General features: G+C 37.7%; 1 protein-coding gene and 1 pseudogene across 14 annotated transcripts in view; one reads left to right on the forward strand and one right to left on the reverse strand.

Annotated features, from left to right (window-relative positions):
* The window catches only part of SCAPER (S-phase cyclin A associated protein in the ER), a 581,035-nt gene that overhangs the window by 433,503 nt on the left and 126,370 nt on the right, over positions 1–21,162 (forward strand). For all 14 annotated transcript variants that reach the window (XM_055277642.2, XM_063638678.1, XM_055277646.2 and 11 more), the window contains one exon: positions 19,145–19,268. In XM_055277642.2, the coding sequence (XP_055133617.2) occupies positions 19,145–19,268 (124 nt within the window). The remainder of the gene's footprint in view (positions 1–19,144; positions 19,269–21,162) is intronic.
* On the reverse strand, positions 18,033–18,407 carry LOC129481938 (non-histone chromosomal protein HMG-17-like; annotated as a pseudogene).

A 21,162-nucleotide genomic window follows, 5' to 3' on the forward strand; every position in this document is an offset into this window, starting at 1 on the left:
AAACTGATCTCTGATATGAATAAGAATTGCAGGAGATTAAAACCTATCAGATATATCTAAATCCTAGAGTTTTTCTTAATTAACAGACTTTATTAGAGTATTTTTAGATTTACAGAAAAATTGGGCAGAAATTGAGTTCCCAGGTATTTCCTCTTCCCATCCTGTCCTCGGTTTTACCTATTCTTGAAATCTTGCATTGATGTGGTATATTTTTACAGTTGATGAACCAATACTGATATGTTGTTACTAACTGAAGTCCATAGTTTACATTAGGGTTCACTCTTTGCCTTTTCTAGTTCTATGGGGTTGACAAATGCATAATGTTGTGTATCTACCATTTTAGTATCATGCAGAACAGTTTTACTACCCCAAAACTTCACTGTGCTCCATATATTCATTCCTCCCCACCCACCCAACCCCTGAAAGCCACTGATTGTTTTTTAAACTTTTAAGTTCAGGGGAAAATGGATTTGTTACATATGTAAACTTGTGTCATGGGGGTTTGTAGTACAAATTATTTCATCACCCAGGTATTAAGCCTAGTACCCATTAGTTTTTTTTCCTGATCCTCTCCTTCCTCCCAACCTCCACACTCCAGTAGGCCCCAGTGTGTGTTGTTCCCGTCCATGTGTCCATGTGTTTTCCTTATTTAGCTGCCACTTAACAAGTGAGAATATGTGGTATTTGATTTTCTGTTCCTGTGTTAGTTTGCTAAGGTAATGGCCTCCAGCTCCCTCCATATCCCCACAAAGGACATGATCTCGTTCTTTTTTATGGCTGCATGGTATTCCATGGTGTATATGTACCAAATTTTCTTAATTCAGTCAATTGTTGGCATTTAGGTTGATTCCATGTCTTTGTTATTGTGAATAGTGCTGCAGCGAACATTTGCATGCATGTGTCTTTCTAATAGACCAATTTATATTCCTTTGAGTGTATATCCAATAGTGGGACTGCTGGGTTGAATGTTATGTCTGTCTTTGGGTGTTTGAGGAATCGCCACACTATCTTTCACAATGGCTGAACTAATTCACACTCCCACCAACAGTATATAGGCATTCCATTTTCTCCACAACCTTGCCAGCCTCTGTTATTTCTTGACTTTTTAATCATAGCCATTCTGACTGGTGTAAGATGGTATCTCATTGTGATTTGATTTGATCAGTGATGAGGAGCTTTCTTTCATACAATTGTTGGCCGCATGTATGTCATCTTTAGAAAAGTGTCTATTATGTCCTTTGCCTACTTTTTAATGGGGTTGTTTGTTTTTTTATTATAAATTTGTTTAAGTTCCTTATAGATGGATGTTAGACCTTTTCGGATACATAGTTTGCAAAAATTTTCTCCCATTCTGTAGGTTATCTGCTTACTCTGTTGATTTCTTTTGCTGTGCAGAAGCTCTTTAGTTTAATTAGATCCCATTTGTTAATTTTTGCTTTTGTTGCCATTGCTTTTGGCATCTTTGTCATGAAATCTTTGCCCATGCCTATGTCCTGAATGGTGTTGCCTAGGTTGTCTTCCAGGGTTTTTTATAGTTTTCGGGTTTTGGGTGTTTGTTTGTTTTTTGAGACAGAGTCTCCCTCTGTCGCCCAGGCTGAAGTGCAGTGGCATGATCTCGGCTCACTGCAAGCTCCACCTCCCAGGTTCACGCCATTCTCCTGCCTCAGCCTCCCAAGTAGCTGGAACTACAGGTGCTCACCACCATGCCCAGCTAATTTTTTGTATTTTTGGTAGAGACGGGGTTTCACCATGTTAGCCAGGATGGTCTTGCTCTCCTGACCTCGTGATCTGCCCACCTCAGCCTCCCAAAGTGCTGGGATTACAGGCGTGAGCCACTGCACCCGGCCGATAGTTCTTGGTTTTACATTTAAGTCTTTAATCCATCTTGAGTTAATTTTTGTATGTGGTGTAAGGAAAGGGCCCAGTTTCAGTCTTCTGCATATGGCTAGCCAGTTATCCCAGCACCATTTATTGAATAGGGAGTCTTTTCCCCATTGCTTGTTTTTATCAGGTGTGTCGAAGATTAGATGGTTGTAGGTATGCAGTCTTATTTCTGGGCTTTCTATTCTGTACCATTGGTCTACGTGTCTGTTTTTATACCAGCACCATGCTGTTTTGGTTACTGTAGCCCTGTAGTATAGTTTGAAGTTAAGTAGAGTGATGCCTCCAGCTTTTTCCCTTTGCTTAGGATTGCCTGGGCTACTCAGACTCTTTTTTTGGTTCCATATGAATTTTAACATTGTTTTTTATAGTTCTGTGAAGAATGCCAATGGGAATTTAATGGGAATAGCATTAAATCTATAAATTGCTTTGGGCAATATGGCCATTTTAACGATATTGAGTCTTTCTATCCATGAGCATGGAATATTTTTCCATTTGTTTGTGTCATCTTTGGTTTCTTTAAGCAGTGTTTTGTAGTTCTCCTTGTAGAGATCTTTTACCTCTCTAGTTAGCTGTATTCTTAGGTATTTTATTCTTTTTGTGGCAGTTGTGAATGGGAGTATGTTCCTGATTTGGCTCTCAGCTTGACTGTTGTTGGTGATATTTGCACATTGATTTTTGTATCCTGAGACTTCGCTGAAGTTATCAGCTCAAGAAGTTTTTGGGCTAAGACTGTGGGGTTTTCTAGATGTAGGATTATGTCATCTGCGAACGGAAATAGTTGTACTTCCACTCTTCGTATTTGAATGCCCTTGACTTCTCTCGATTGCCTGATTGCCCGGGCCAGGACTTCCAATTCTGTGTTGAATAGGAGTGGTGAGAGAGGACATCCTTGTCTTGTGCCAGTTTTCAAGGGGAATGCTCCCAGCTTTTGCCCATTCAGTATGATGGCTGTGGGTTTGTCATAGATGGCTCTTATTATTTTGGGGTATGTTTCTTCAATACCTAGTTTATTGAGAGTTTTTAACATGAATGGATGTTGAATTTTATCAAAAGCCTTTTCTGCATCTATTGAGGTAATCGTAGTTTTTGTCTTTAGTTCTGTTTATGTGATGAATCACATTTATTGATATGCTTATGTGGAGCCAACGTTGCATCCTGGGGATGAGGCCTACTTGATTGTGGTGGATAAGCTTTTTGATGTGCTGCTGGATTCGGTTTGCCAACATATTCTATGAGGTGATGCTCGCCTCATAGAATGAGTTAAGGAGGAGTCTCTCCTCTTCAATTTTTTGGAATAGTTTCAATAGGAATAATACCAGCTCTTCTTTGTATATCTGGTAGAATTCAGCTGTGCATCTATCTGGTCCTGGGCTTTTTTTATTTGGTAGGCTATTTATTACTGCCTCAGTTTCAGAGCTTGTTATTGGTCTGTTCAGGGATTCCATTTTTTTCCTGGTTCAGTTTTGAGAGGGTGTATGTATCCAGGAATTTTTTCATTTCTTCTAGATTTTCTAGTTTTTGTAAATAGATGTGTTCATAATATTCTCTACTGGTTGTATTTCTATGCGGTCAGCCACTGATCTTTTTACTGTTTGTATAGTTTTCCCATTTCCAGAATATCACACAGTTGAAGTTATATAACATGTACCCTTTTTAGACTGACTTCATTCACTTAGCAATATGCATTTAAGGTTCCCTCATGTCTCTCTGTGGCTTGATAGCTCAGTTCTTTTTATTGCTGAATAATAATCCATTGTATGAATGTATATCGATTGTTTATTTACCTACTGAAGGACAGCTTAGTTGCTTCTAAGTTTTGGCAATCATTAATAAAACTTCTGTGAATACTCGTGCAGTTTTTTGTGTAGATATGTTTTTAAGTCATTTGAGTAAATGTGTAGGAATGTGATTCTGGATCATATGATGACTATGTTTAGCTTTATAAAAAACTACCAAACTGTCTTCCAATGTGACTTTATCATTTTGCATTCCCACCACTAATGAATGTGAGCTCCTGTTCCTCCACATACTCACCCGCATTTCTGATGTTAAGTACTTTGGATCTTAGCCATTCTAATAGGTGTATAATGGCATCTTGTTTTAATTTGTAATCCTTCAATGACATGTAGCACTGAACATCTTTTTCTATGATTATTTACAATCTGTATACTGTGTCTTTGATGATGTATCTATTAGATCTTTTGCCCACTTTTTAACTAGATTCTTTGTCTTCGTATTAAGTTGTAAGAGTTCTTTGAATATTCTGGATACAAGTCTTTTATCAGATATGTGTTTTCCATGTATTTTTCTCCTAGTTTGTGGCTTATCTTTTCGTTCTCTTAACAGTGCTTTTCACAGAGCAGTGTTTTTAACTTTAATGAATTCCAACTTATCAATTTGTTCTTTCATGGGTTTTTGATATTATATATGAAAACTCATTACCAAACTCAAGATCATTTTGAGTTTCTCCTTTGCATTCTCTAGAAGTTTTATGGTTTTATGATTTACATTTAGGTGTATAATCCATCTTGAATTAACTTTTGTGAAAAATATAAAATCATCTAGATTGATTTTTTTTTTTTTTTGCATGTGAATGTCCAGTTGTTCTAGCACCGTTTGTTGAAATGACTGTTCTTTGTTCCTTTATCAAAGGTCAGTTGACCTGTATTTGTGTGCTTCTAATTCTGGTCTCCCTTATTCTGTTCCATTGATCTGTGTGTCTGTTTTTTTCACCAATACCACATTCTCTTGATTAGTGTAACTTTATCATAAGACTAGTAGCCACATAGAGTCAGTCTTCCAACTTTATCCTTCTTATTTAATATTATGTTGGCTATTCTGGGTCTTTTGCCTCTCCATATAAACTTCAAAATCAGTTTATCAGTATTAATGCAGTAACTAGCTTGGATTTTGATTGAGACTGCATTGATCAAGTCAGGAAGAACTGACATCTTAACATTATTGAGTCTTCCTACCCATGAATATGGAATATCTTTCCATTTATTTAGATCTTTAATTTCATCCATCAGAGTTTTATAGTTTTCTCTCATCTAGAATAGTGAGAGTATATACATATTTGTTAGATTTATACTTGAATATTTCTCTTTTTTTGCTGCTAATTTAAATGATACCTTGTTTTTAATTTCAAATTCCAATCTGTCGTTGCTAATATATAGGATGGCAGTTGACTTTTATCAAGGTGTGACCTACAGCTTTGCTTTAATTGGTTATTCATTCCAGGAGGCTTTTTGTCACATCTTTGGAACTTTCTACATAGACCATCACATCATCTTCAAACAAAGTTTTACTTCTTCCTTCCCAGTCTATGTATCTTATATTTCCTTTTCTTATCTTACTGTATATAGGAGTGGTGAGAGAGGATATACTTAATCTTGTCCCCAATCTTGGGGGGAAAAGATCTGGTTTTTCATCATTAAATATGATGTTAGCTATAGTTTCTTATAGATGCTCTTTAATAATTCATGAGTTTTTAATGATATTTAAGATAAAACTAAAAAACTAACGTGTCACTTTCTAAGCATGACAGGGAACCCATTATGTTGATAACTGAAAAAATAAAGGGAAAATCTCAAACATTCATGTGGAGCTATACCACTAGACAATCAAATATATGAAGGGAATGTCTCCTTATAAATTATTTCATCTAACAAATTGAAACAAAATAATAGAATTTGAATATCACAGTTTTGTACCCCTTGAAGAGTGAACCTTTGATGAATTCATGACTCTAAGTATTGATCATCAGTGACTGCTAATCTGAAAAAAAAGAATGACATTCAGATATTATGCGCCTGCTGATTAAAGAACTCCACCACCTATAGTCTTGCCAAAAGAGGTCAAACCTGAGTCTGATCAAGCCTCCAGATCCAACTTCCAATTTTCAGGAAATGCTAAAGAAAAAGGAACATTTGAACTTCACCATGTATATGCAGGCAGCAAAATTGTAAGGAAAATAGAGGAATGGAGGGGAACTTCACAGATTAAAAGAGATGTAAAAGACATATCCAGACATATTTTTAAAAGACTTTGTTAAAAGTAGGTAAGACTAACCATGGATGCACAGTGCTGGAGATATACACTTAGGTGATGAAAGCATAATAAAATGCAAGGAAGTGATCACTGTAAATGTCAGAATTGCAGCTACTTTGCAGGGAAGGAGAGGCTATAATTGGGACGAGGAAAAGTATGTCTGGAGCTTCCTAGTAACAAAATTCTGGACCTGAGTGGTGATTTCAAGGATGTTTTCCTTATAGCAACTAACTAAGCTATATTTTTGTGTAATTTTCTGTATCTGTGTTTTATTTCATTAAAAATGTTTTTTGGCCGGGCGCGGTGGCTCACGCTTGTAATCCCAGCACTTTGGGAGGCCGAGGCGGGCGGATCACGAGGTCAGGAGATCGATACCACGGCAAAACCCCGTCTCTACTAAAAATACAAAAAAAAAATTAGCCGGGCGTGGTGGCGGGCGCCTGTAGTCCCAGCTACTCGGAGAGGCTGAGGCAGGAGAATGGCATGAACCCGGGAGGCGGAGCTTGCAGTGAGCCGAGATTGCGCCACTGCACTCCAGCCTGGGCGACAGAGCGAGACTCCGTCTCAAAAAAAAAAAAAAAAAAAAAAAAAATGTTTTTTAACAAAAAAAATTATATATGCATATATGCAGCATATATGAGGTCAGGACAGGTATCTAATTTTTTTCATTGTTACCTGTTACACTTAGCATAGCACCTAGACATAAATAGATGCCCAATAAACAGTAGTTAAATGAACAGTCATATAATCCCATCGTAATTCAGCTTTTACACAGAATCAGTAGATTATGTCTCCTCTCAAAATTGCTTACAGCAAAAGCTTAATAAAATAACTTGTATAAGTTTTAATCTTGCCTCCCAGCATATTTATAAAGCAATTTAGCCACAATCTAATTTTCAAGTTCTAAAATAATTTTCCTTCTGTATAAATAAACTTCAAAACTTTTAGATACTTCACAGTTCTCTCTGTTGGGTCCAAATTTTATTCCTGATAGCTACAAAAAATAAAATATTTCTTTGGTGCTGAGAATAAACCAGATTGGCTGAGAATAAATGTTCATGATCAAATGAGCATTAAAAAGTAGAATAGTGGGCCGGGCGCGGTGGCTCATGCCTGTAATCCTAGCACTTTGGGAGGCCAAGGCGGGCGGATCACGAGGTCAGGAGATCGAGACCATCCTGGCTAACACGGTGAAACTCCGTCTCTACTAAAAATACAAAAAAATTAGCCAGGTATAGTGGCAGGTGCCTGTCGTCCCAGCTACTAGGGAGGCTGAGGCAGGAGAATGGCAAGAACTCGGGAGGCAGAGCTTGCAGTGAGCTGAGATCGCACCACTGCACTCCATCCTGGGTGACAGAGCGAGACTCCGTCTCAAAAAAAGAAGTAGAATAGTGGAGAATGTGGCTAATTAATGTATTAAGATATTCCACAGTTACACATTCTTGTATGTTTTAAACAAGGAAGACAGTTGTCCCTTCATTAGACATCCGTGTGCTCAGCCAGACTTTGTGCTGCACAGTATGAGGGCTCCCGACAGAATGAATGAGACAAGGATCTTGCCTAGAAGCAACTTAGGCTGGTTATGTAACAGAATGTAGTTTTCAGTGGTTTGACCCAAGTCTCAGTTTCAGCCTCTAGAATTAGCACGTGTTTTCAGGTGGGCCACTCCTGCAGGGCCAGGCCTAGATTACACGTCTCATTCTGTGAGAGGGGCACTGACTTAGGTTCACTTCAGGCCTTAGACTTCTAAGCACAGTTAGATCTCCCTAGTTTCACATAATTCTTTTAAATAATATCTGAAGAAACTAATTTGGAGCTTTATAAAGATAAAGCATAATTTGAGAATGACTAAATGCGTATAAACTGTATGCTATTTATTAAATCCTTAGTGCAAACCAAAGATATTCAGTAAATTACATATGCATTGGGGCTCTGGTGTTAACATTTGTCTCTCCCTTTCCTAAGGATTTGGAAAACTCCAGGTCTGGGTGTTCTGGTCCAATCTAGAGGGTTCTCATCAAACTAATACTATATCAACTGCTAATCATCTTCTTTGTTTTGCGAGGATCTGTCCTTTTATATTTATCCGCATCAGGCTAATTCTGTTCTTACTTGAGGGCAAAATGATAATTGATAAAAACACCAAGTTTCTCTTTGCAGCCATATTTATGTGATCCTAGTACTTGCTATCCCTACTTGGCACAGAATTTTACTGTGCCAGAACTTAAAGCCATTCTCTCTCCCCCATGTAGATTTTGTGAAATTGCCTTTGGCAGTTGTTTAAAAATGGTTGCTCTCTTGACACAGGTGTATGACAATGGATTTTGGTGAACAGTGTTTTTTTTTTTTTTAAGTCTTAACCACTGCAAACTGCACAAGAATATAAACTATGTACTTTCTAAGTTATATTATTAAACCTTCCCACATGGCAACCACCTGGAGCTTTTCTGTTTAACTATTTTATAATGTCTCAGGTGTGTACTACACTTGTATTCTATTACTGTCCTTTTTCTATATGTCCTGCACTTATTGTCAAAAGACCCAATTTTATGATGCTTTTCCTATCCTCTGTTTTTTCAGAGGAAACATTTTCAGTGAAAAGACTTGCTGACACAAAAATTCACTCACATATTCATGATTTTTTGGAGCAGAAAGCCTTTATCTCAAACCCCCCAACCACAGGGTACTTTTGACAGGATGGACAATAACTTTTTAATGTCTTCTCAAAAGATACTTTGACAATCTGGTGCTTTCTGTTTGATGTTAAAAAGTGCTTCTAGTCGTTTGAGTTTAAAATTACCGGGAAAGCTGCTTGGGTAGACCACCCAGGCTGGGTTCAGAGGAGTGATCCTTCTCAGACAGGTACTCCTCAAATAGAGGTTGTCTTTCAAACAAGTTTTACTGAAAGAACAAGTTTTTCCTGACCCTGAGTTTTTCGGTTCCCTCCTCCTTTTTTTTCCTCATCAGAAAGTGGTTCCTTTGTGAAAGTTTCTCAGGAGAGTTTTGTGAGCATAAGATTATGTAGATATACATTCCACACTTTACCCATAAATGACTTTTCTGTATAATGTAAAGCACAGATGGCATTAGGACATCAGTCCCATATTGTGTGTTGTTTGTTCATGCCTCATGATAATGCACAAAAGATTTGAAACAAGTAGTAGGAATTCCATTGAATAAAACAAACAAAAAAAGAAATTAAAAATAAAGGTTATATAAATATACTTCAAAACCAAAGGGAAAATAGGATAAACTATGGAGTTGTAATGTTCCACACATTATTCTTAATACCCCGAAATGTTTTTGAAAGGCTTTAGAGATCTGCAATTTTATATATTGACTTTACTGTAAAGCTACAATACACAAAACAATGTGAAATAGACATGATGATAGGTAGTTATCAATTACAGTCTGATAAAGATGGCATTTCAAACCAGTGGAGAAAGGAGGGTTTATTTAATACCTCTTCATGAGAAAAATAAATTCAGGCTCCTGTCTCACACAACACACCAAAATAAATTCTAAATGAGTCAGCAGTGAATTAGAAAACCATAAAATTACCATACACAGTGATAATTCAAGGAAAATAAATACAAATGGTTAGAAGGTGATACAAATGAATAATTACCTCATCTCATAGTGAGAGTGAGAAAGAATTTTTAAAGCACAAAAGGAAAAGCAGAAAAAAGAAAACTACAAAAATTGTTAGACTACATAGAATTATTTAGTCTCAATATATTTTTAAAAACTTTAAAATAACATAAGCAAAATAGAAGATAAAAGTTAAGCTTGAAAAAATATTAACAATATGTATTAACCATTTGTCATATTTATAATGAGATAATCTTAATAAGTTATTTTTAAAAGATGAAAACTTCCTCCCCAAATTTTAAAATAGCAAACTAGAACAATTAACAAAAAGATAGCGATAAATAGCAACTTTATTTTGAAAAAAAATAAGATAGTAAATGTGTTTTTCCCTTATCCCCAAATTCACAATATATTGTGAATTCAAAGGCAAAACTCATAAAAGCACCAGAAGTAAATTTAAAAGAATATTTTTATAATATTCAAGTAGAATGGCCTTTCTAAGTCTGACAGAAATCTCAGATGTCCTAAAGGAAAAGTTTGGCAGATTGTATCAAATAAAAATGTAAAAGTTATTTATGACAAAAAAAAACTAAAAAAAAAAAAATTAAGATAGCAATAAACTGGAAAAGTTATTTTTAAAATATGACCAAAAGGGTTAACAGCTATATCATCAGTAAAGAGCCTTATAAATAAATCAGGAAAACACACCCCAATAGAAAATGAGTAGAAGGCACACCGTGATAATGCAAGAAAATGTAAATAGACATGGCAAATAAACATTGGAAAAAATCTTTAATCATACTGATAATCAAAGAAATGTAACCTTTAAAATACGAGTTTTATTTAGCTGTCAAACTGGTAAATATTTGTTTTAGTGAGATTATTTAATGTTGGTGAAAGCATGGAAAAAATATTTTTCTGGGGGTATAAATTGATTAAAATTTTTTTTTCTGGAGGGCAGTTTAAATTTGATAATATCTATCAAAAGGCTTCATAAAGGGAATGCTTCCAGTTTTTGCCCATTCAGTGTGATACTGGCTGTGGGCTTGTCATAGACAGCTCTTATTATTTTAAGATACGTCCCATCAATACCTAATTTATTGAGAGTTTTTGGCATGAACGGTTGTTGAATTTTGTCAAAGGCCTTTTCTGCATCTATTGAGATAATCATGTGGTTTTTGTCTTTGGTTCTGTTTATATGCTGGATTACATTTATTGATTTGCATATGTTGAACCAGCCTTGCATCCCAGGGATGAAACTGGAAGCATTCCCTTTGAAAACTGGCACAAGACAGGGATACCCTCTCTCACCACTCCTGTTCAACATAGTGCTGGAAGTTCTGGCCAGGGCAATCAGGCAGGAGAAGGAAATAAAGGGTATTCAAGTAGGAAAAGAGGAAGTCAACTTGTCCCTGTTTGCAGATGACATGATTGTATATCTAGAAAACCCCACTGTCTCAGCCCAAAATCTCCTTAAGCTGATTAGCAACTTCAGCAAAGTCTCAGGATACAAAATCAATGTACAAAAATCACAAGCATTCTTGTACACCAATCACAGACAAACAGAGAGCCAAATCATCAGTGAACTCCCATTCACAATTGCTTCCAAGAGAATAAAATACCTAGGAATCCAACTTACAAAGGATGTGAAGCACCTCTTCAAGGAGAACTACAAACCACTGCTCAATGAAATAAAAGAGGATACAAACAAATGGAAGAACATTCCATGCTCATGGGTTGGAAGAACCAATATCGTGAAAATGGCCATACTGCCCAAGGTAATTTATAGATTCAATGCCATCCCCATCAAGCTACCAATGACTTTCTTCACAGAATTGGAAAAAACTACTTTAAAGTTCATGTGGAACCAAAAAAGAGCCCGCATCACCAAGTCAATCCTAAGCCAAAAGAACAAAGCTAGAGGCATCACGCTACCTGACTTCAAACTATACTACAAGGCTACAGTAACCAAAACAGCATGGTACTGGTACCACCACAGAGACATAGATCAATGGAACAGAACAGAGCCCTCAGAAATGTTGCCACATATCTACAACTATCTGATCTTTGACAAATCTGACAAAAACAAGAAATGGGGAAAGGATTCCCTATTTAATAAATGGTGCTGGGAAAACTGGCTAGCCACATGTAGAAAGCTGAAACTGGATCCCTTCCTTACACCTTATACAAAAATTAATTCAAGATGGATTAAAGACTTAAATGTTAGACCTAAAACCATAAAAATCCTAGAAGAAAACCTAGGCAATACCATTCAGGACATAGGCGTGGGCAAGGACTTCATGTCTAAAACACCAAAAGCAATGGCAACAAAAGCCAAAATTGACAAATGGGATCTCATTAAACTAAACAGCTTCTGCACAGCAAAAGAAACTACCATCAGAGTGAACAGACAACCTACAGAATGGGAGAAAATTTTTGCAACCTACTCATCTGACAGAGGGCTAATATCCAGAATCTACAATGAACTCAAACAAATTTACAAGAAAAAAACAAACAACCCCATCAAAAAGTGGGCAAAGGACATGAACAGACACTTCTCAAAAGAAGACATTTATGCAGCCAAAAAACACATGAAAAAAAGCTCATCATCACTGGCCATCAGAGAAATGCAAATCAAAACCACAGTGAGATACCATCTCACACCAGTTAGAATGGCCATCATTAAAAAGTCAGGAAACAACAGGTGCTGGAGAGGATGTGTAGAAATAGGAACACTTTTACACTGTTGGTGGGACTGTAAACTAGTTCAACCATTGTGGAAGTCAGTGTGGCGATTCCTCAGGGATCTCGAACTAGAAATACCATTTGACCCAGCCATCCCATTACTGGGTATATACCCAAAGGACTATAAATCATGCTGCTATAAAGACACATGCACACGTATGTTTATTGCGGCACTATTCACAATAGCAAAGAGTTGGAACCAACCCAAATGTCCAACAACGATAGACTGGATTAAGAAAATGTGGCACATATACACCATGGAATACTATGCAGCCATAAAAAATGATGAGTTCATGTCCTTTGTAGGGACATGGATGAAGCTGGAAACCATCATTCTCAGTAAACTATCGCAAGGACAAAAAAACCAAACACTGCATGTTCTCACTCATAGGTGGGAACTGAACAATGAGAACTCATGGACACAGGAAGGGGTACATCACGCTCCGGGGACTGTTGTGGGGTGGGGGGAGGGGGGAGGGACAGCATTAGGAGATACACCTAATGCTAAATGACGAGTTAATGGGTGCAGCAAAACAACATGGCACATGGATACATATGTAACAAACCTGCACATTGTGCACATGTACCCTAAAACCTAAAGTATAATAATAATTTTTTAAAAATGCAGAAAAAGCTTCATAAAATGTTCATATTCTTTGACTCAAGTTATCATTATTGGAAATTTATTCTAGGGAAGAAGGCAGAGTGGTACAGAATGATTTGTCCAGCAGCTGTTGTAAACTTGGGTTGTGCTGTGAACCTGCACAGCATCTCAGCCATTGTCCTGTATTTGCAGAATTCTCAAGCATATAAGATGGCTGTCTCACTATAGAACCTGAGAGTGCCAAGTATTTGCTTCCCAGTCTTTATTGTGTCTAAGATACAGGAATGTGACCAAGGTTTTACAATCCACCATACCCACACTAGACTTTCACTCTGAAGGCAATGAAGTAAAGAAGCAAAGACATATCAAACTGTATTCTTTGGAGAGTTTGAGGCAGCTATATCTAGTGTTCAAAGTCACAGTGTTAGTTCAGTCTGTCTCATATAGTGCCCAGTGGTTTTTTTTCAGCAGACCAGTTTGGTGTTGTGTTCTTTGGATATTAGTTCTGGAAGTGTAACTTCAACACCTAAGTTTTCCAAATTCTATTACATACACAAGTAGCCTGTCAGTTAATTTCCTTTCTATTTAAATCAACCCGAGCTTCCCCCAACCAACACCATGGCTTGCAACTAAGAATTCTGACTGTGTTAAAACAACTTTATAACATTGAAAATTGGATAGAATAGTAAGAGATTAATTGAAGTAAATTTTTATATCCATAGGATGAGACACTATTTAGCTTTTAAAAACCATGCAGTATTTCTCAGTTTAAGTATTTTACTCAGAGAGGGAACTTAGTATAAGACATTAAGTACTTAGAAAATTCTTGGAAGGCTAAGTGTGTTGGCTAACGCCTATAATCCCAACACTTTGGGAGGCCTAGGTGGAAGGAGGGATCACTTGAGGCCAGGAAGTCAAGACCAGCCTGGACAACATAGTGAGACCCTGTCTCTACAAAAAAAAAAAAAAATTAGCTGGGTGTGGTGGTGTGTACCTGTAGACCCAGCTACTCTGGAGGCTGAGGTGGGAGCATCACTTGAACCTAGGAGTTTCATGCTGCAGTGAGCTGTGATCATGCCACTGCACTCCAGCCTGGGTGAGAGAACAACACCCTGTACCCTGTCTTAAAAAAGAAAGAAAGAAAGAAAGAGAGAGAGAGAAAGAAAGAGAGAGAGAGAGAAAGGAAAGAAAGAAGAAAGAAAGAAAGGAAAGAAAAAGAAAATTGATGTAAGACTTCTAGATTGACTCCTAAAACAATACCAAACAAATTCACAGGGGTGCTGCTCCTTCTGAGGCCAGCACAAGTTAGGGAGGAAATGTGTGGCTAATGCTACACAAGCAACTATCTCTTACACCCAAGAAACCACAGAATGTGTACCCGAAGCTACAGATGAGAAATTAGCACAACCTATCCTACTGATTTTTGATGCCCAGGAAGCTGGAAAATGGACCCCAGAATGCTGCTGCAGGAAAGCCTCATGTTTCCAAACCTTGCTAATGACAGCCAAGAGCCACAGGAAGATGTCTTTGACTCACATTCAACCTCCAAATCTTGTAGGATACTGTTTGTGTAGGGGAGAATAAAAGGCTTTCATATGCACAGATTGTCTCTGAAAGGATATGTAAACCAGTAACCATGATGATTTCTAAGATGAGGCTGGGGTCATGAGTAATATGGAGAAGCTTTTCATAGTATCCTTTTTTTGTTTTGGCGTAATTGTACTGTGGTCATCATCACCTATTCAAAAAGTTAACAAATTAAATTTTACTTGTATCTTAGCTCAGTAGTTTTCACTGTATCACAAAGGAACACACCCCCAGGCCTCTAAGGATGCTTTCAAGGGTCTTTGAAAGGGGAGAGCAGGGTAGGTCGCTGGGTCCCCAACTTCTGCTTCAGCCAGAGCAACTCTGATTTTATCTGTTCTTTGGTTCAAGCTTCTGAGTAAGATTTTGTTTGAAGAAAGAATTTCCCTGCTCTTCTTAAAAATTAAAAGCTGGTGGGGCATAGTGGCTCATGCCTGTAATCCCAGCAGTTTGGGAGGCCAAGGCAGGTTGATCACCTGAGGTCAGGAGTTCGAGACCAGCCTGGCCAACATGGTGATAAAAACACAAAAATTAGCTGGGTGTGGTGGTGTGTGCCTGTAATCCCAGTTACTCGGGAGGCTGCGCAGGAGAATAGCTTGAACCCAAGAGGCGGAGGTTGCAGTAAGCCGAGATCATGCCACTGCACTCCAGCCTGGGCAACAGAGCAAGACTCCACCTTAAAAAAAAAAAAAATTAAAGGCTAGTGTTATAGAAGAATATTAGATGTCATGGAGAACTGTTTATTATTATATATTAATTAAGAAATGGGAAAATGAGATAAAAAATAAATGTAAATTTATTTATAAGAATAGGAAAAAGACTAGAAGTACGAATACCAAATTTTCTCTTGATAGTATTTCAGTATTTCTTTGTGGTTCTCTTTCCCAAATTTATGACAATTATTTTTAAAATTATTTTTATCAGCATAAATGCACATTATTTTTAAATTAAATAGAAAAATACTCTTGAAAATTTAGACATGTTATCAAATAAATGAAGTGGTGCTGGTTGACATCTGTGAAGAATTTGCTAGATAGAATCTCCAACTGATGTGTCGTAAATGTGTTAGATGTGGGTCAAGGTTTTTTTTTCATTACTCAGGGAAATTGGGTGAGGCTGGAAACAGATGAGTCTCCTCCTGGCTCCCATCAACTTAGTCCTTTCAGCATTTATGTCAGCATACCATGAAAAAATTTGGCAAGCACTATGCTTTACTAACCTGGAAATAAGCATCTGTAGCGTGCTTTAATTTGATTCTATTTATTAACGTTTATACCTTATTCATTAAGAATAATAAGATTAATAACCCAAATAATGGACTAATAGCCATAATAAGGGCTACCATTTATTAAATACTTAATCATGTGCCAGGCACTGTCCTAAGTACTTTACATCTATTATCTCAATTCTCATGACAGCCATACAAAGTTTAGATACTCCAGTTTTAGAGGTGAAAAAATGGATGCTATTATGTGAAATTAGTAACTAACTTGCTAAAATCTTGAATGGTAGAAGTAGGATTCTAACTAGTATCTTACTCCAATGTCTCTAGTCTTAACCAGTATATTCTACTGTGCCCTTTTTTCAGGAGTCTATCAATTATGTGAAGCAGTATACAGCTATATCAGACAGATGATTACAAGTATAACAAGGGCTGTCTTCACCATGTCTCTCCCACTAGAGCATCAGCTCCATAAGGACAGAGAACTTGCCTGTCTTATCCACCTAGCACAATACCTGGAACATCATAGGAAGTTAGATATTTTTTGAATGAACAAATAACTCTGGCTGCACATCAAAATTGCCCATAAAGATTTTGAAACATTCAGATGTCAGGAGCCTACCCTATCTCCCAACTAGTATCACCAAGGGAAGAATTCAGGCAAGCATATATTTTTAAAGATCTACAGGTACCAGGCATGGTGGCTCACGCCTGTAATCTCAACACTTTGGGAGGCTGAGGTGGGTGGATCCCATGAGGCCAGGAATTCGAGACCAGCCTGGCCAACAAGAGGAAACCTGTCTCTACTAGAAATGTAAAAATTCGATGCGTGTGGTGGCACACGCCTGTAATCCCAGCTCCTTGGGAGGCTGAGGTGGGAGAATAGCTTGAACCCAGGAGTCAGAGGTTGCAGTGAGCCGAGATTGTTCTACTCACTCCAGCCTGGGTGACAGAGTGAGACCCTGTATCAAAAAAAATAAATAAATAAAAATAAAGTAAAATAAAACTACAGGTGATCCTAATGCTTAGTCAAGATACAGAACCCCTATCCGAGAGCAGTGGTTCTCTAACTTGAATATGCGGCAGAATTATCTGCAGAACTTCTTAAAATCCCCAGAGCTTCTGTTTACTAGGTCTGGGTTAGAGCTTGAGAATTTGCATTTCTTACAAGTTCCCAATACTGCTGGTCTGTGAATCACATGTTTAAGAACTGTCCTAGAGACTTGGTTGTAAGGGACTAAATCAAAACATTTTTACCTAGAACTTAAGCAGGAGATTTAGTCAGACAGGCCAAAATAAACATTGGTCACTCAGGCAATGCAGGTTTTAGTCACAGTATTCAAAACATCCAGGAATCTGTCGTGCCCATTGAGCTTGTTGCTCTAAAAGTTTCTTTGAACAATTGCATATCATTTTTTTCCAAGCCAAACTATATCTAGCTTTATTAAAGTTACTTTCCATAAACAATCAGGGTATTTCAGGCAGGACATGGGCAGATAATCGTTAACGGTGTACAACAACTTTCAAACTCCCTTCTTCAATGGACTACGAAAATCAGAAAGCCACTATAAAACCCAGTGAGGTCTTCATTTTATGCTCTGAACAGGGAAAGTTTAGAGTGAGGCTTGACATTTCACCTTTAGCATGTTGTTTAACAGCTTTTCATGAACTGACCCTGACTTCCAGGAAATGAAATAAAAATGGCAGAATTTATCTGAAAATCTGAAAATCCACAATCTAGAAATGGAAACTCTACTCTTTTTGGGGGGCTCCATCTCAGTGGCACCACTGGAAAGTCTGATTGCCTCACACACTGGTAACCAATTACTGGAGGGTCAGGGCCCAACAGAGTTTGGGTTTAAGGGAGTTAAGTCTATGTTGAAGATGACAAGGGAGAAGAGGACATAACAACTAAGTTTTTTTTTCATACCACAAAGGATTTGTGCCAAGGTGGCTACATGTCTCAGAGTCATGGAATCCCTCCTCCTGGGAATCAAGAAGAAGTCTCTCAAAATGGAAAGGGAAAGGTGTTTTCCCCACATCAATCCAGCATCAGAGACGTTCTATTAGTGACCTATGACCCTTCCCCACAATACAACAATAAAGCGTTCTGTGCACTAACGACATAGCTTTGAAAAAGTAAAACAAGGCCAGGCATGGTAGTTCACTTTGAGAGGCCGAGGCGGGTGGATCACCTGAGGTCAGGAGCTCGAGACCAGCCTGGCCAACATGGTGAAACCCCGTCTCTACTAAAAATACAAAAATTAGCCGGGTATGGTGGCAGGTTCCTGTAATCCCAGCTACTGGGGAAGCTGAGGCAGGAGTAAAAAAAAGTAAAACAAATTTTGCATTTTTATAAAACTTGATAAAAATAGTATTTCAGACTATACAGTCACCAGAAGTACACAGTCACCAAAAATGCACACGCTTCACTTGGCATCTCCAGCACCTTCAGCTTTCTGTGCCTGGTCTGTTTTGGCATCTTCATTTTCTGCAGGGTTATTCCCCTCCCTGCTAGTGTCAGCAGTTTCCTTTTTCCTTTTGGGTACCTCCTCTCTCTCCTTCGTAGGGGACTTTTTAAGGTTGGGCTCTGGCTTTGGAGGAGCAGGTTAAGCAGACAACCTTGCGGATCTTCTCTGGTTTGTTCTTCACCTTGGCTCTATCGCCTTTAGCATCCCCTTCAGCTTTTGCTTGGGTATGGCAGTGATGCAGCAGGACATAGGCCATGAATGCAGGAATGCAGCAGCAGGCAGACTTTGGTCAGGCTGGGGTCGTTCTTGCCCCTTCTTCACATTGCTCAGGCTCTGGGGGCTTTATAAGTGTTTTCAGCATATTTTTTTAACCTCCTAGAGAAAAACATTTCTTTGATCAGTTTGATCTTAAACTGTTTGGGCCCACGCAGGCCAGTTTTTACACTCTGGGGAAGATGTCCTCATCTGCTCAGGCACTCATCCATGCCCTGCCTCCAAGCAGTGTGGTGTCCACTCCCTAGAACTCCAGGGTCTTATCTTACGTGGAGAGCCTCCAGTTTCTCCTTATAGGTGCCCTCTTCTTCCATGATCTTTCTTATCCTGGACCAGGAGATCTGGCAACAGAAGCTTTGATAGAGCCCTTTTCCTTTTTTTTCTGGGTATTATTTCAAGAACCAAAGTTCCTAGATAACATCTAGTCTTAGAGTATTCAGAAACTGTCATAGACTAGTAAAATATGTTTCCATTATCTGCAACTGCAGCTAATAGAAATTAGTAAGAGTCATTAGGTACCAGTGAACCCTGGGCTTTGGGTGAAAATTATAAGCTTTTATATCTAGCTGATGGGCCTTGCACCTAATAGTATTTGGCTTGGTTTTTAGAGTGACTTCCATCTCATGCCTGTTGCCTTCGTACCATTCGTTTTATGTATTTTTAATTGTTTAAAGAAGAGCTGCTCGGGTTTTATAAATGGTGTTTTTCTCCTTCTTTTAGGTCTCTCTGCAATGCAATCAATGTTTACAACCTCACCTGCAATAACTGTTCAGAAAACTGCACTGATGTTCTGTTTAGTAACAAGATTACCTTCTTAATGGACCTCCTGATACACCAGTTGACGGTATGTAATATTATTGCTTTGAGTTAGAAGCAGTTAAGGTTTGAGAAATAGTCCCTGTGGAGAAAACTAAAAGAATTCAACTTATTTACTCTCCAGATGAAAAAAAAAAAAAAAAAAAGGAGGAAGTGAAGATGACTGTGAGAATAGAGACTGGCAGACAAATTTATTAATAATTTGAAATTTTTGCATTGGATTCTTTTAAGTTCCAATATTTAATGGATAATAGACTTATAACACTTGCTAAGGTTACAAATTTACCTAGACTGGGGCTTTGGAATCAGTTGGATGCAAAGCCAAACCTCTAAAGCCACAGGAATTAGTACTGTAGAAAGGAAGAACGTTAGGAAAGCCTCAAAACCTCTCTTGCCAGGTTGAGTTAAAAGGGTCAATTTAAGAGGACTTTTTGATGGATATTTAGATTATTTTAGAAAAGAAAACTCCTCTGTTAGAAAGGGGAAAACTTGTTATATTGTTGAAATGGGAACAAGCAGCCAATTTTCACCTTAAATTTTACTTCAGTTCACAGATGTTGAAAGAGGTGAGCTCAGTGTAATAGCCAAAGGTTTAAGTATGTCAACTGCAGTCGCCAGGAGTTTCCTGGTGAAGTTTCTAAGCCCCTGAGGTATTGGCACAAAATAGCTCTCAAGCTGCAAGTTTATAACACAAGAGATTTGTTTTTCAGAACTGATGTACTTTTACTCAGCACACAGTTCTAGTAACTCTTCCTTAAACTACAAGCTATTGCCTCTATCTGGTTAATTCCTATGCATTTTACAGTCCTTTACCAAGGCTTAATGTTACCTTCTTCATGAAATCTTCCCCAGCCTGACTCTTTCCCCAAATTCAGGTTAAGTATACTTCTTATGTGATCTTAAGCATTACATCTCTGATAGAATTGATCACATTGAACTGTATTTAACTATTTTCTTGTCAGTTTTTCCCACTAGCCATAAAATTGATGAGGACAGGAAGTAAGTTATCACTATCTCCAAGATTCTAACATACGACCTGGCACTTAGTAGATTCAGTACATCATTGTATGTATGTGTGGGTGAATAAATGAATTTTGATACATCACAAGCTGAAAATCAGAAATGGAATTATGAAGCCCTTACAGTCAGACATATTGACATTGAGAGGGAATAGCAATAAGGGAAAGCAAACAAAAATACAGATCTGGAACTGTTGCACAGTACAATGGCTTTTTATAGTGATGATAATGAGTCATCAATCGAAGGCTACATGATATATGATTTTGTCTAAAAAATAAGGCATTAAAATATGAGTGAGATATTTTAGCAAAAAAAAATTCTATCAGAAATATTTGAAAGGCTGCACAAGGAGAAAAGATAACATTTGTTGCATGGCCTTATATCCCAGGCATTTTAATATATTTGCTTCATTTAATTTTAAAAACAGCCTCTTAAAGTCAGTATTACTATTCCATTTCACAGATGAGGAAACTTGGGTCCCAGAGAGGTTGACTTGCCCAAGGCTACATAGATATTAAGTCAGAAAGCCAAGAATCAGACCTAGGTGTATCAAACCCAAGTTGGGGGACATTCTGCACAATAACTGACTAATATTTTTCAAAAACGTCAATATCATAAAAGACAAGGAAAAAGTGAGGAACTGTCACAGAAGGGGGGAGACTAAGGAGACATAACAATTAAATGTAATGTATGATCCTGGACCAGAAAAAGGACATCAGTGGGAAAACTCGGAAATTCAAGTAAGATCTATAGAATAGTCTGTTTTATTGGCTCAATGTTAATTTCCTCCTTTCCATTATTATACTATGTTTTTGTAAGATGTTAACAGTAGGGGACACTAGGTTAAAGGAATGCTCTATTTTTGCAACATATTTGTTTACTTAAAATTATTTCAAAACAAG

This window comes from Symphalangus syndactylus, chromosome 5 (genome assembly GCF_028878055.3).
Source record: "Symphalangus syndactylus isolate Jambi chromosome 5, NHGRI_mSymSyn1-v2.1_pri, whole genome shotgun sequence".
Classification (NCBI taxonomy): Eukaryota; Metazoa; Chordata; class Mammalia; order Primates; family Hylobatidae; genus Symphalangus; species Symphalangus syndactylus.